Source organism: Gadus macrocephalus, chromosome 9 (genome assembly GCF_031168955.1).
Source record: "Gadus macrocephalus chromosome 9, ASM3116895v1".
NCBI classification, from domain to species: Eukaryota; Metazoa; Chordata; class Actinopteri; order Gadiformes; family Gadidae; genus Gadus; species Gadus macrocephalus.
In genome coordinates this window covers 19,910,519-19,924,422 of record NC_082390.1, presented here as the reverse complement: position 1 = coordinate 19,924,422, position 13,904 = coordinate 19,910,519, and the positions used below count along the sequence as shown (strand labels likewise).

At 43.0% G+C, this 13,904-nt stretch overlaps 2 protein-coding genes across 5 annotated transcripts in view; one reads left to right on the top strand and one right to left on the bottom strand.

The window, feature by feature from the left end:
- The window catches only part of ano3 (anoctamin 3), a 36,600-nt gene extending 35,558 nt beyond the window's left edge, over positions 1 to 1,042 (bottom strand). The window contains 1 exon segment of the mRNA XM_060061607.1: positions 173 to 1,042. Coding sequence (XP_059917590.1) covers positions 173 to 218 — 46 coding nt within the window. The 5' untranslated portion in view covers positions 219 to 1,042.
- Positions 1,043 to 9,120: 8,078 nt separating this feature from the next.
- Positions 9,121 to 13,366, top strand: svip (small VCP interacting protein). 4 transcript variants are annotated; one of them, XM_060061304.1, is made up of 5 exons: positions 9,121 to 9,305; positions 9,607 to 9,670; positions 10,004 to 10,054; positions 10,896 to 11,024; positions 12,229 to 13,366. In XM_060061304.1, exons 2-5 carry the CDS (start codon positions 9,608 to 9,610, stop codon positions 12,241 to 12,243), a joined length of 258 nt encoding a protein of 85 aa, XP_059917287.1. In that variant the 5' UTR covers positions 9,121 to 9,305; position 9,607; the 3' UTR covers positions 12,244 to 13,366. The 4 variants fall into 4 exon arrangements, with proteins under 4 accessions (XP_059917287.1, XP_059917288.1, XP_059917289.1 ...); XM_060061305.1 differs by having other exon boundaries at positions 9,122 to 9,305; positions 9,561 to 9,670; XM_060061306.1 differs by lacking the exon at positions 9,121 to 9,305 and adding an exon at positions 11,495 to 11,519 and having other exon boundaries at positions 9,312 to 9,670; positions 10,896 to 10,993.
- Positions 13,367 to 13,904: the final 538 nt, after the last annotated feature.

The window sequence follows — 13,904 nt, the reverse complement described above, 5'->3', positions numbered from 1 at the left end:
CTAACAACTCTGCGTCACAATTCTACAGTGGTTGTAAAAGCTCGCATTGAGTGCACTCATTATCAATCAATATTCACAAACTACTGCCAGACAAGAAAAAGAAGTGCTGGAAGCGTCAACACCTTGTCCAAAGATACGGTCAACACGCAATGAAACAGAATTAATAACCCACCTTTTTGCTGCTTAAAGGACTGAATCGACCCCGAATGGTGCACCATTGTGGCGGTTGATCGGTTAACCGGACACGAGATATTCCGTATTAAAAAAAGAAAGGATGCCGAGCACTTGAGCCTCTGAGGTGGGATTGCGTAGGTGTTCCCGCGGCTCCCATCCTGCCGACGATCTCACTCGCGATGCGCAAACCCCAACACCTGTCTACTCTCCGCACGCTCCCCCGTCCGCGGCTGTTGTCATGGTGACATAATGAAGAGGGGATCCGTGATTAACCATCACAACACTCTGTTGTCGCTGTTACTGCCTGCTGAATTACATCACTTGGGTAACCTTGGTACAATGACCGTGGACGGCGAATGTCAGAGTGATGGTCCTATGACAGGAGGACCAGTGCACGGAGCTGGTGATGAGCACCGACAGTCTGCAATCAGAGTGTGCAACAGACAGTCCGCAACAGACGGTCTGCAACGGACGGTCCCCAACACAAAGTATGCAACACAGAGTCTGCAGTGCTGTTGCCTTAGCAGTAATAACGGCAAACTCCTCAACACGTAGATTTCTGTCGATTAAAAAAAACGGTCAGGTTTTTCAAACCACAATCCCCAAAGAGAGTTGAACCCCCACCCACACGCAGTGCTAGCCCTACCCAATAAGTTACTGTTGGAGGAAGGCAATAGGACTAGTGTGAATGGTCAGACCTCTGAACGATCATGTTAAATGCAAGCTGTGAGAAGATCAATAACTCGTCGTAATAACTGTCTGCAGCCAAGCCGAGTGCTGACGATGGGTTTGTGAGCAGTGGCAGAGGTCCCTCAATGCACTTAAACACAACACACATTCCTGCATACCCACTTGAAAGTCCAAAAAACGAAACAAAATACAACCGTTTTATGGCGATGGATCACGGATCACACACACACGCACGCACGCGTGCGCGCCTACGCACGCACACACACACACACACACACACACACACACACACACACACACACACACACACACACACACACACACACACACACACACACACACACACACACACGATTGTGATATCTGTATTCATTATAAATTTATAAATGTGACAGCCTACTGCTTATAGATGATTCCACATATATTATATTCATATTTATAAATTTGAAAAATCATAGGACTACCTCCTGAAAATGTAATGGCATCTGTTTTTCTGCTGACTCAATTTCATGTCATATGTCAGTACATCGAATAGCGCAAAATACTGCAAGCTTCTGTTGGTTGGGACCTCTTAACAATAACAACCACACCTGTCTCTGTAACATTATGGATTACGGACGTTTATAATAAATTAACTAGCACTCAAGAAAACGATAAGATTACAAAAAAAAACGTGATTATGACAAACTGAATAAGCAATACATAGATCATATCAGACCAATAATATGGACACACACAAGTGTTTTTATTGGCCATGTCCCCTGTCCATCACCTGTGTCTTTACAGCGTTAAGACAGCAGCATAGGGTAAGGCCTGTATCACGTGAGGGCTTATCAATGAGTGTGTGTGTGTGTGTGTGTGTGTGTGTGTGTGTGTGTGTGTGTGTGTGTGTGTGTGTGTGTGTGTGTGTGTGTGCGAGTGTGCTTGCGTGCGTGCGTGTAAGCGTGTGTTTGCACGCGTGCATGTGTAACTATATCAAGAAGGTGTTTGGAATAAAGGAGCATATGGTTGATAGCAGCACAGCATGCATGCCTCTCCATCTTCCCACTGTGTTGTTATGCATGGTGAATGGTAGGCTTGGCAAACTGACGTAGATGTATTTCCCTTGCTTCCTGAATAAACAGAATAAGCAAGTTTTGAATCGACGATAGAGTCGTTCTGATTGTTTTTAAATCTCACCCCATTCTACCCTTTCGTTCTGAGATATAGATAACTCACGAAAGATAAATCGAGTTTTACACGACACAATACTGCCCCCTGGTGGTTGTAACAGTCGTAACATCATCTGACGTTAATTTATATTCTTTGACACTCATTTTATATTGTTGAATGACTTTGCGCAGATGCAAAATGCGTATTGATACACACTACCGTTCAAACGTTTGGGGTCACACAGGCAATTTCATGGTTTCCATTAAAACTCACTTTTATTTAACAGTTCACAGCTGTGCCAACATAATTGCGCAAGGGTTTTTTAATCATCAATTAGCCTTTTAACACAATTTTCTAAATAATGTACCAGAACACAGGAGTGATTGCTGGAAATGGGCCTCTGTACACCTATGTATATTTACATAAAAAATTGCGTCCATCAAAACCATCAAATCCCACAATTTGATGGGTGGCAATCCTTCTGCTTATTGACCTCCGAAACGTCACCCCTGTCCTCCTCATCAGGCAGATTGAACAATGCTGTCTCTACAATGCTGCTTTGTGAAGCATTTCCACCATCAGGCGTTAACCATACAGCCCTCGTGGTCTGAAAATCTGCCTCTAAGTACACAGAGGCTATCATCTATCATTATCATGAAGTCCTTCTAGAATCTAGATACACTGGACACCGTTTGATTTGTTGAGAGCACGGACATGTTTCAGACAGCAGTCAATATATATTATAGAACAGATATGAGGACAGGCCTGTCTGACCTCATCGTGAACAATGCTCTCTCTACAATGCTGCTTTGTGAAGCATTACCCTCTTCATCAGGTGTTCCAAACATATCATTCATGTTACACAGAGGCTATCTATTGACCTGATCTGTTAAAGCCATGAATCGACAATAGGGTACATTTATTTATTGCTTTACATCTCATCCATTCAGCACTTTCATTCTGAGATTTGGGTCAGATTAGTAACAAAAGGAGCGAGATTTTAGAAAACAAGATTCTGCCCCCTTGTGGAACTAGGTTGTCAATTGTATTATTGGACGCTGCAACATTAAACATAGACATCTAGGGCCCTATCTTGCATCTGGCGCTATTGACTTAATCACTGGCGCATGTGTCATTGCTAGTTTGCAACTGGCGCAGAGCGTTATTTTCCCTCCTGCGCCACGCGTTTGTAAATTAGGGAATGATCTTGCGCCCCAAGGGGCGGTTCAGCGAAAGGAGGTGGCGTGTTCTGGCGCAAACGTTCCCTGGTGCTATTTTGCAGTTTCAGAAATCACTTGCGCCACAAACCAGGAAATACCTGGTTTAAAGTAAGTGGCGCGTTGTTCAGATGCTATTTTAGGGGCGCATGCATAATGTTGCTTGTGCACATCGCGCATGCACTTTGCTTCTCTCCTCTACCTAGCCACACATTCTTGGTAAACTATTTGGGAAAGAACAGCTGATACAGCGGTAATAAGTTGTACTTTTAAATCAATGCATCTGCAAACACCGTACAGCAAACACATATTTTCTTGACACAGACATCGTGTACATGCCCATAACTTTTAGGGTTGATGAGTATTTGATCGTGAGAAAACATTGATTTACCGCGAGTGAGTGTTAAAAAGAATGAATGAATGTGGGCTTGCGTGTGTATCTGTAAAATAATTAATGAATGCGGGCGCGCGTGTGTGCGTCCATCTGTTTAAACACACGCAAACTAAACACGTAACGCATAATACAGTCCATGGCAATTTATATTAACGGGGGGACACATGCATATTAGGAACACAAGTCGATAACGATAATCCATACAATACTGGTAAGAAACAATGTTTATAATGTATTGCGTATATCATTAAACAGAACCACAGTTACCGCATATCTATATTATAACATATTAATAATCATATCTTAAAATATTACATTTTTTAGCGCTTTGAGTGTGAGAAAAGCACTATATAAATTGAATCTATTATTATTATTATTATTATTATTATTATTATATCATATGTTATATCATATAATAGGGCCCCTAGAGCTAATTTTGTTAAGAATGTCACGGTTAATTAAGTTATAATAAATAGATAAATATATAATTATATGGCTAAAACATAACATGTAAACACATAAATAAATATCAATAAATATCTCAATAAAGACTATAACTCTTTATTAAGCAGGTTTGAATTTGAATGTCTGTTGCCATTGCTTCCTAACTTCTATCGTAGCTGCACAGGACAATATCCCGAATGAGTCAGTTACCAAACAGCAAGTGTAAACGGCGCTCATCAGCCCTCATGGCGGTCGTTAAAGGTCATCCCTTTAACACCACATCCAGATACCCGTTGCACTCGAAAGGCTCTAGGAAATCATTCAACCCGTGCATATTGTTGAAGGAGCCTGTAAGTGGACTGTGAAAAGCCCAACGACAGCTCAACAGAGTCTAACTGGATTACAGTGGATAGCTTCCCAAGTGCTCGAAAGGAGACGCTGATGGGGAAATGCTGATGTGCCCTTTCGCACATTTCATGGAGAGGGAAGCTCCGCGGCCAATCAGAACCCCCTCCACCGGTAGTCAGAGGTAATCACCGACCGGACCACAGCACAGAGGTCATCACTCTGCTGCCGGGACCGCAGGGCGGGAGGGGTTGACGGAGGAGTGGGGTGGGCGGAGGAGAGGGGTGGGGTGGACAGGGAGTGGCGGTTTCGGGGGTGGTGCGAGGGAGGGGAGACGATGGACAGGCTGACACCCAGCGAGGCGTCAGAAAGGTGTGGAGAACACATTGGTATTGGCCTCTCACTAGGCAGTGTGCATGTTGTGTGGTATTCTGGTGGGGGGCAGAATGGGAAAAACGACCATCGATTGATCATAGAAATCTGAACCACTGGTAGAATGGTTGGTAAATAGATCTTAAATAGGTAAAAAGAAAATGTTCTTTTCCAGAACCTACTTTTGCAATTGATCAAAATGTATTGATCCAAGTGGACCGGCAGTGTATGAGCCTAATGCCGCTTGTATCCCATTTCATTAATAAAACAGATATCAATACGAGATTGGATCATTAAGTAGTTGTGGCCCGGTGCTGCACTTACTAGAGTCCTGATCACTCTCGAAGTCCGTGGCCCCCGAGAGAGAGGCGTTGGCCCCCAAGGAGCTCCAGGAGACAGAGTGACTGATGCTGGGGTTGTAGAGGCAGGGCCCCGCCCTCCTGGAGCCAGCGGGGGGCGCACGCTCCAGCAGGGGCTCGGAAACCCCATCTCCAGGACAGAAGGCGTACAGGTGTAGACACACACACACACACACACACACACACACACGCACATTCACATACACACAGGAGCATACACATAGATAAACACATATATACGTGTATACCCACACAAACACTCATGCAGGCACGCACAAATGCACATGCATATGTGCACACCCAGGCACCCACACACACCCACACCCACACACACACACACACACACACACACACACACACACACACACACACACATATGCATGTAGCTTAGAAAGGCTAAACACATGCACTATGATTATACACTATCACTTAGAATTCCTCATTAGATAAACAGCATGCCAAAGTATAATGGTCTCAACGGTGCTAATACATTATTTACATAATATGTTAACCCTCGTCTCTCCTTCCTGCTATATCCTTTTGTATATGCTCACATTGTTTACGAGACTAACATAGAGGCTGAGTTAAACAGTCAGAAGATCATCTCTAATGCAAGCGCCTTAATCACTCTCATGTTGCCTGGCTCATCCATTTTTAACACTTCTTGCAACATTCCCTTTGCCCTCTGATATTTGACACTAATGAAAAATAATACCACGCAGAAATGGCTGCTGTTTCAAAACTAACTTGCACCTTAGACGACCGCATACTGCCACTGCAAAATCTAGCAGCCATGAATGAATGAATGCATTTTTTACACGTTGCTCTAAATGTGTTCTGTGTGCGGGTGACAGATGCATCTCCACCAAAGCATTGACAAAAGTACAGCAGGGAAATTAATCACACAATCACCCAGGATCTGGCCTGTCAAAGGCAGAGTTTTGAATTTCCTTTCCTCATGCAATGCCAGCATGTAAGACCAGCCTGTAAGGCTATTAAATTAAGAATGAGGCAAACTGATATTCAGAAGAAGTCACTTCAACATGGTGGTGATTCCTGTATAGAATCACTTATAATAAAGATTTGTATTCGGATGAGCACGTGTGTTATGATTTGAATGGCCTACATTACATCATATTTATCCTCAAGTATTCGTTAGCCACAACAACAACAGGCCCCCCGAGGGTTTTTTCAAAGTTTGCATCCCATAATGCATCTGTAAATAAATGACCACATCTCTATATAGAAGTGTGCTGCGGTCGTGCGGGCGTCCTGCCCGTGTCTAAGGTCCATGTGTTCCCGGTCGCTGTGCGGTGGTGGAGGGCGAGCCTGGCCATGTGACCCCCCCAGCCTCATTAGTCCCACAGAGGGGAGTTTACAGCCGGGCCCCGGGGGGGCCGCAGCGGAGCTTCACGCAACATGACTCACCAAACTGTGGTACAATAACAACATAACTATATATATAACCTCTACAACCTCAACATGAAGATCCCCCTCCTTGTTTCTCTGTGATTCACGGCCCGAGCGATGTATCGATTACAGCAAATGGAAGCAGGAAGCAGAGTGCGTACAGAGCAGCGGTTTCTGGGACTCCTAGAGACTTCCGCCACCCCCCCCCCCCCCCCCCCCCCCCCCCCCCAAACAAAAATAAAGCTTCTCTAAACCTGCATTTATTTAGTATTCAAAAAGTAACAACCTAGACTATACTCAAAGTTATGGTCCAAGTGAATTTGCAGTTATTTTAAAGACCAAACCACAACTGCACCTCTTTAATAAGTACAGAATAAAAGCGTCCGAAATGTGTCAGGGTCCACAGCGTTTGCTCATTTGAGCCTGGTCATCTTGATGGTGTTAGCACCATAGATTTATATGGTTAGCTCTGTACATTATTCAGCCTTTGGACCCTGGTCATGTTGATGGTGTTAGCACCATAAACATATGTTTAGCTCTGGTGTTAGCACCATAGACATATATGGTTAGCTCTGTCCATTATTCAGCTGGAGCCTAGTCATGTTGATGGTGTTAAGTGTCCTGATCGATTGATTAGCAGCTCACTCATCCTCCTATCCTCCATCATGGATTATTCATTGTGAACTAAAGGTATAGCTCTGTTGTGCTTTAAGAACCAGGCTGTGCTGGTCTGTTCTCCAGCCTCAGTGAGACAGGGAGAGAGGTTAACCCAGCCGGGATGGGGTGTCTGATACACTCAGTCAGGCTGTTAGTTTCTGCTGACTAACAACGGCAGTAGGGTAATGTATGGCAGTATAAGTATGTATATGGAGTACAGTTTGGAAATTACAAAAGATACACTTACCAATTGTTATAACAAATATTCTCAAAGCACCACTATGCAAAAACTACTATGGGCATACTATAGTCCAATTTAGAGCTATTTAATTATAGGGTGTATTAGTATTTTGATCTGACAGCTGTAAATATACTAAAACAATTTTCTCAAAAGCGGAAGGAAGAGTTTATTAATAGTTTGATATGGTTAAAAGGTGTTTGGATTAGAGCTAGAAGGTAAATATTATTTCGGTATTTTTTATTATTATTTTATAAGATTTAGTCTTTGTGTTTTCCACTGGGAAATACCCGGCAGTAGGACTATAAGTTAAAAACAGCGATGAGGTGAGGTATATGATAATCAATATCCTCTTACCCACATAATTGAATATAATATTTCCTATGGGAGAAATAAGGCTACTTGTTTAATATAGTGGTATTTTAGTTGATATAAATCTACATTCATTCTTGACATGAATGCAATAAGTTGCCACTTCTCCAATTAAAACATCACTTAATAATATTACTTCACGTTCTGGAACATCTAAATCATAGTGAAATGACCTGCACTTAATATGGCCTATACTGTAAATAATACTGGTTAGGCTTATATACACACACTAGCAAACAAGAGGACTTAGTTAAAAAGGTGTCATTGGATACTGTTACTCAAACTGAACATTGTGAAATAAAGCTGCCAGCCTACCTGATAATCGGTCAAAAGCAGTTATCTCCATGGTGCGGACTCGACCAATCAGTAGATATTCGCAAACATTTACAAGCGAAACTGCAACGAACAAGATATGAGCCGTGATAAATAGAGACAACTCCTGCCATCACCCTCCCACGTTTGATGCCAAGTATTGGGCTGGACGGGGTGGAGTTTCAAACATTATCACGCGAACAATAATACAACATTTATTGAGTAGAGTAGATGCTTTATGAGTATAGAAAACTTTAAAAGTTTTGAATACATGCATATTCCCATGCAGCTACTGGCATCGAATCATAAATGTGTCAACCGGAATTCAATCCACTGTACAAAATATTACATACAATTCAATTATAATATTTTGTTAGTGTTTGGGATGTGGACGAACCAAATCCTCAGAAAGCAAAATCACAATGAGGCAATTAATCACCAAAGATATTTCCCTGATTGCTAGTGTGTTAAGGTTGGAATGTGTCATTACAATTTCATCCGTGTGTATATTTACCAAAATATCGGGAAATTAAGTAACCCCACAGAGCTGGAACATACTGGCAAAATTATTTTGTAGCCTCGTAAAACATAATGCTATCTTTGCGAATGATGGTAGAAAAACGATTCAAGCACGTTACCTCTAGTCTAGAGGTAACGGTAACCGAGCAGAACGATTCACGCATGTGACCACTATGATTGTGTTGGACCACCGAGCAGAACGATTCACACATGTGACCGCTAGATGATGCTGTTTGACCACGTTTCAGAGAGAGGAAAAAACAAACCCTTCTTCTGAAGTTATGTTCAATATCAACGGATGCATTGGAGATAGATTTCAATCCAACAAATTGTCCCTATTGGAGACTTTTTGATCAAATATGAATTTCGAATAATTCTGACAGCTGTTTTAGGCAAGAGGGACTGTTTCTATTTTATTTTATGTAATTATTACTATTACGATTCAATGTTCATCGTTAACGCTCTGAATCTATCTTGAACGCTCCCCTAAGCCACTGCCTGCTGGGAAACATCTACTCAACAACTCACTGATCCACGGCTGGCTATCTGCTTCTGGATTTGTAAATGTCGCCACTATTTGGCAACAGGTGTGGCCTAAAGTAGCAATAGGTTGCTTACTACCCCTCCCCATGCTATCGCTCGGGTTTTAGGTGAGTTAGTTTCATTGCTTGGTAGAGAGCTTAGCGCTGACCTAGCCTGTAGTTTAGCGTCATATACAGTGTTGCCAGATTGGCCCAGATATCCCGCCCAATCTGGCAACCCTGGCTGTAGTGTTCCAATCTGCCAACACTGGTCTAATCTGGCAACACTGGTAATGCAGGCGACACAGCCTCAGCTGGAGGTCTGAGGAGACAGCGCGTCAACTGTCACCTTTTAACACCCCTAAATACTACTCTACATACCAGATCATCTTCTGTCCCTTTCTCGACTTTCGGTAACGGGATCATCCAGAATGGGAATGTGCTTCTCCTGCTTTGGCGGGTCGGCGGACGACGCCATCCAGACTCCAGACCCAGTAAGTAAATTTCCACTTTAGAAGTTCACTTTTTTCGTGGCAAGAATAAAAAAAAGAGACATGAATCGATGGATAGGTTGATCTTATTCTCTTCTAGATACCCTAGCCTACTGTATCATTGAACCCGTAAAGCATTGTAGCGACAGATGGACCTTTGTCTGATGCAGGAATGTGAGGAATGGCCAAAGTAGGCCTACTGGGCCAGTGTGATGGACCAGTAGAACCCTACTGGTCCATTGTGATCGACCAGCTTCTGCTTACCTAGTATAACCCTACTGGGCCAGTGTCTGAACTCGCAGTGTTTCTGAGGATCAGTTGAACGTTTCATTACAGGAGACACGGAGACGGCAGCTGGCCGAGGCGGCAGAGAAGAGGCAGAAGGAGGTAGGACACCATCCAACAGTGGGATATGGACGTTATTTTCTGTGTGCACGGGAAAGACTGATTTGGATGTCGGGGTAAAATATCTACAATACAGCAAATATGCCTCACCATGCGGTGGCTATATCTTCTATTATACAGAAATTCCTTATGCAAACCCGTAAGAACCATTCAAAACGTGTGTTAAGGTGAGTGGTGTTATGTGGCCAACAATATGTCTTGTCTTCTACGTTGGCTTCAAAGAAACTCGGCTGATTTCAATCACATCTTTATGCTTTGAAGCCACATTTCAATTTCAGCGTTAAATAAAATATCAAATTGTCCTTCCACACATGTTCTTGTGCTTTCAACTTTCCTGCACTCCACACTTGATCAATGAGGCGTCACATGCTTGTGCTTATACAGTATGTGCAACACTACCCACGGCTGAGTGTCCGAGCCCTCAGGCCTTATTTGGCATTGATGGGCTTCTTGTGTTCTCAGTGCAACATTGTTTTAAAAGGGCGCTGTCTAAGACCTTGTGTCTTCAAATGTATGGTTCAGTGACAGTATTAGTTTTATATTGTGTCCCCAGTCGTAATGGTACCTTGACTGGCTGGATTCTAAAGATTATCAATAGGTTACATTCAGGTAGTAACCATAAATTAATGTTATTGATAAGCGAGCCTACAGCCACAAAAAGATGTGCCACTCCAGGAGTGGCACATCTAGGAAGCCTTTTGTACAGCCAGGGTTCAACAAAGGGATCTTATCACAGTGCTCTTTTAAATCCACTGCTGTCTTGCATGCGTGTTATGGCTCTTTTATGTCTCACTCTCCTTCTCTTCTGCTTCTACGTTCCCAGACAACATACAGGGGGGTCAAAAACCCCGAGGCGGTGGATAGGAAGAGGAAAAAACAAGAAGAGACAGAGAAGCAGGCCATGAGCACCTCGGTGTCTGGAGGAGGAGGGGGAGGGGGAGGAGGGCTGAAGGTTAGTCTGTCTGGAGGAGGAGGAGGAGGAGGAGGAGGAGGGCTGAAGGTTAGTCTGGAGGAGGAGGAGGAGGAGGGCTGAAGGTTAGTCTCTGGAGGAGGAGGAGGGGGAGGGCTGAAGGTTAGTCCCTCCAGTCTGGAGGAGGAGGAGGAGGAGGAGGAGGAGGAGGAGGAGGGCTGAAGGTTAGTCTCTAGAGGAGGAGGAGGAGGAGGGCTGAAGGTTAGTCTCTGGAGGAGGAGGAGGAGGAGGAGGGCTGAAGGTTAGTCTCTGGAGGAGGAGGAGGGCTGAAGGTTAGTCTCTGGAGGAGGAGGAGGGCTGAAGGTTAGTCTCTAGAGGAGGAGGAGGACTGAAGGTTAGTCTCTGGAGGAGGAGGTGGAGGAGGAGGGCTGAAGGTTAGTCTCTAGAGGAGGAGGAGGGCTGAAGGTTAGTCTCTGGAGGAGGAGGAGGGCTGAAGGTTAGTCCCTCCAGTCTGGAGGAGGAGGAGGAGGGCTGAACGTTAGTCTCTGGAGGAGGAGGAGGAGGAGGAGGAGGAGGAGGAGGAGGAGGAGGGCTGAAGGTTAGCCTCTCCAGTCTGGAGGAGGAGGAGGAGGAGGAGGAGGGCTGATGGCTAGTCTCTCCAGTCCTCCCCGTAGGGGGGCAGGCTGACCGTCCTTATAGGAGTAGCCTTTAAAGCTTAATGCTGCTCCCACTGGGATGGTTTGTGTGGGAGCAGTACGATCAGTCCCTGTGGAAATGGGTCCAGGTCCAATGGCTGATGGCTGATTCCACACGGAAGAACCGATGTTCAACGTATACTGTTCTTCAAGTTTTGATTATTTCCAAAACCTTACACATGTTGTTAAGCCCTTATTAGGATATATAATATATATATATATATAAATACAATTCTTTAAACAAAACATTGCTTAAACGATCAGTTTCATATCTGATTATCAGTGGCTTATCTGAATGCTTTAGAAATAAAATAAAATGATACAGCACGTGAAATTTGTAATTATTGTTTTGTTAATTTATTGTTTTATTGTTATTATTTATGTCTTAAATTGTATTGGTCAAGTAAAGGGTTAAGTAAAGGCAATGTAGGTTTTTAAACGCACCACTTAGACCTTCACTGGGGTTATTGTGTATCTTGACATAAACATGCATTAAAAATGTTGACGTCATGTTTTGGTATGATCTCTCTAACCGTGGGTTCTCTGTTCAGTGGCAGGTTGGCTGAGGATCCTCTGGCCTTTGAGTTCAAACTACAGGACAGGAAGTATTGCTGCAAGATGACATGGCAGTTGTCTCTGCCGCTGTCCAACGAGTCCTTTATTTTGAGTATATATTGTTTTGCTCGCCAAGCGTCTAGTAAAGTGAGGTTTAAAGAACAATCTGAAGTGAAGTCAAAGCAGGACCTGACGCCGTGTGACCACATACGCCATGTTGGACTGTTGAAGGAGCTTTAACACAGGGAGGAGAATAGGAAGGAGTTTGAATGCAATTTAAACTGATATCCTCACAGAAGTGTTGGTCAAGAAATGCAAAGAATTGTATGCTTTTCTCTGAAGAGCTCTCTATGAAATACTGGTTTTAGCTTGGCTGCTTGGCAGGTTGTCACATTTTGCTCTGGTTAACCTGTAATGGGTGTTTGCCATTTATGACATTTCTGATTATGGGTTCATTTACAAAGAGTCAGTGCATACATGGATGATGAAGGACATTAGTAGTTAGCCCTAACAGAATTTCTCTTTAGACAAAGATGTTGCCTTTGAATGCAAATATTTTTATATAATATAGATACAAATAATAAAACTGTTAATAAAACATATTTAATTTTGGAAATCAGATAGAATTCCTAATTAAAGTTTGCCATATTTCATTGATTCACATTTTATATCAGATTATTTTGGTGTACACTTTGTAATTTAGAGTCCTCATTGAATTCACCTCCATTAGTGTTTCTATTGCTCGCTATGCATGATTTAGAAGGTTGGATTTGTCATTGAATTGTTTTATTTATGAGAAATGTTTGTATACAGTCTTTGTATACTTGATTTCATAAGGAAAACTATACGCTTTTGTCTGTGAAGTGCCACGTAGCGTGCGGATGGCCTGTGACGGAGGCATGTGTTGAATGGCACGTTGTTGCTGCTGTACTCGTCATCAGTTGAAGAAAGTATAGGAATGGAGATCAGGCAGTGGGCCTGAGTATGTATTTAATCTGACTTGCCATGCTTAACTCAGTGCTATTTATCATTTTTTAAATTATCACCTGATCCTTAAATGCTTTTGGTGCTCTTGGAGGTACAGGAAATGTAGGCTGTGTTTTTTGCCGCTGCATTAAATTATGTTTTACCCAATGCAACGTGTATTATTTCTTGCTGATGAAACAAAACGGCACCAATAAATCTGGTTGTGTATATTCATCAAGGAATGGCTGTGTTCCACACCTGGGTGGAACAGCTCCTTACAAAGGTCCCTGGGCTCAGACAAGCACTGGATTCAAGTTTAAGGTCCTGCAGTATACCATAAGTTTGTGGACCTCAACATTAAAAGGCAAATATTTTATATATGGTTGCTTCCCTACAGACGATGGCTCAAACTTTGTCTTTTTACTAGAAACGTTTGTATTATTTTCCTTTGCTGATGCAGATTTTCCTCTGCCAACCCTTCTTTTCCCTTGAGCAGTGGAAAACCTCTAGAGGTCAGCATTGCACCAGAAATAAGGTAGCCCACATGAAACTAAAACGATACGTTAGGGTCTTATTAAAGGGAGCCTTATAAAAAATGCATAATAGGACTGCAGTGACATTTAGAAGCTGATTAACAGCAGCCTCATGAGAACAGTTCTATAGGTGATTTCTGAAGGTATATCGATGAATGTGTATAAATGCATCA

What these genes read in the sequence shown, in the direction of transcription:
- svip (XM_060061304.1), top strand. Translation starts at nt 9,608, where the DNA reads ATGGGAATGTGCTTCTCCTGCTTTGGCGGGTCGGCGGACGACGCCATC. An exon ending in CCATCCAGACTCCAGACCCA is followed by an intron (nt 9,671 to 10,003) that starts GTAAGTAAATTT and finishes GTTTCATTACAG; the next exon opens with GAGACACGGAGACGGCAGCT. An exon ending in CAGAGAAGAGGCAGAAGGAG is followed by an intron (nt 10,055 to 10,895) that starts GTAGGACACCAT and finishes CTACGTTCCCAG; the next exon opens with ACAACATACAGGGGGGTCAA.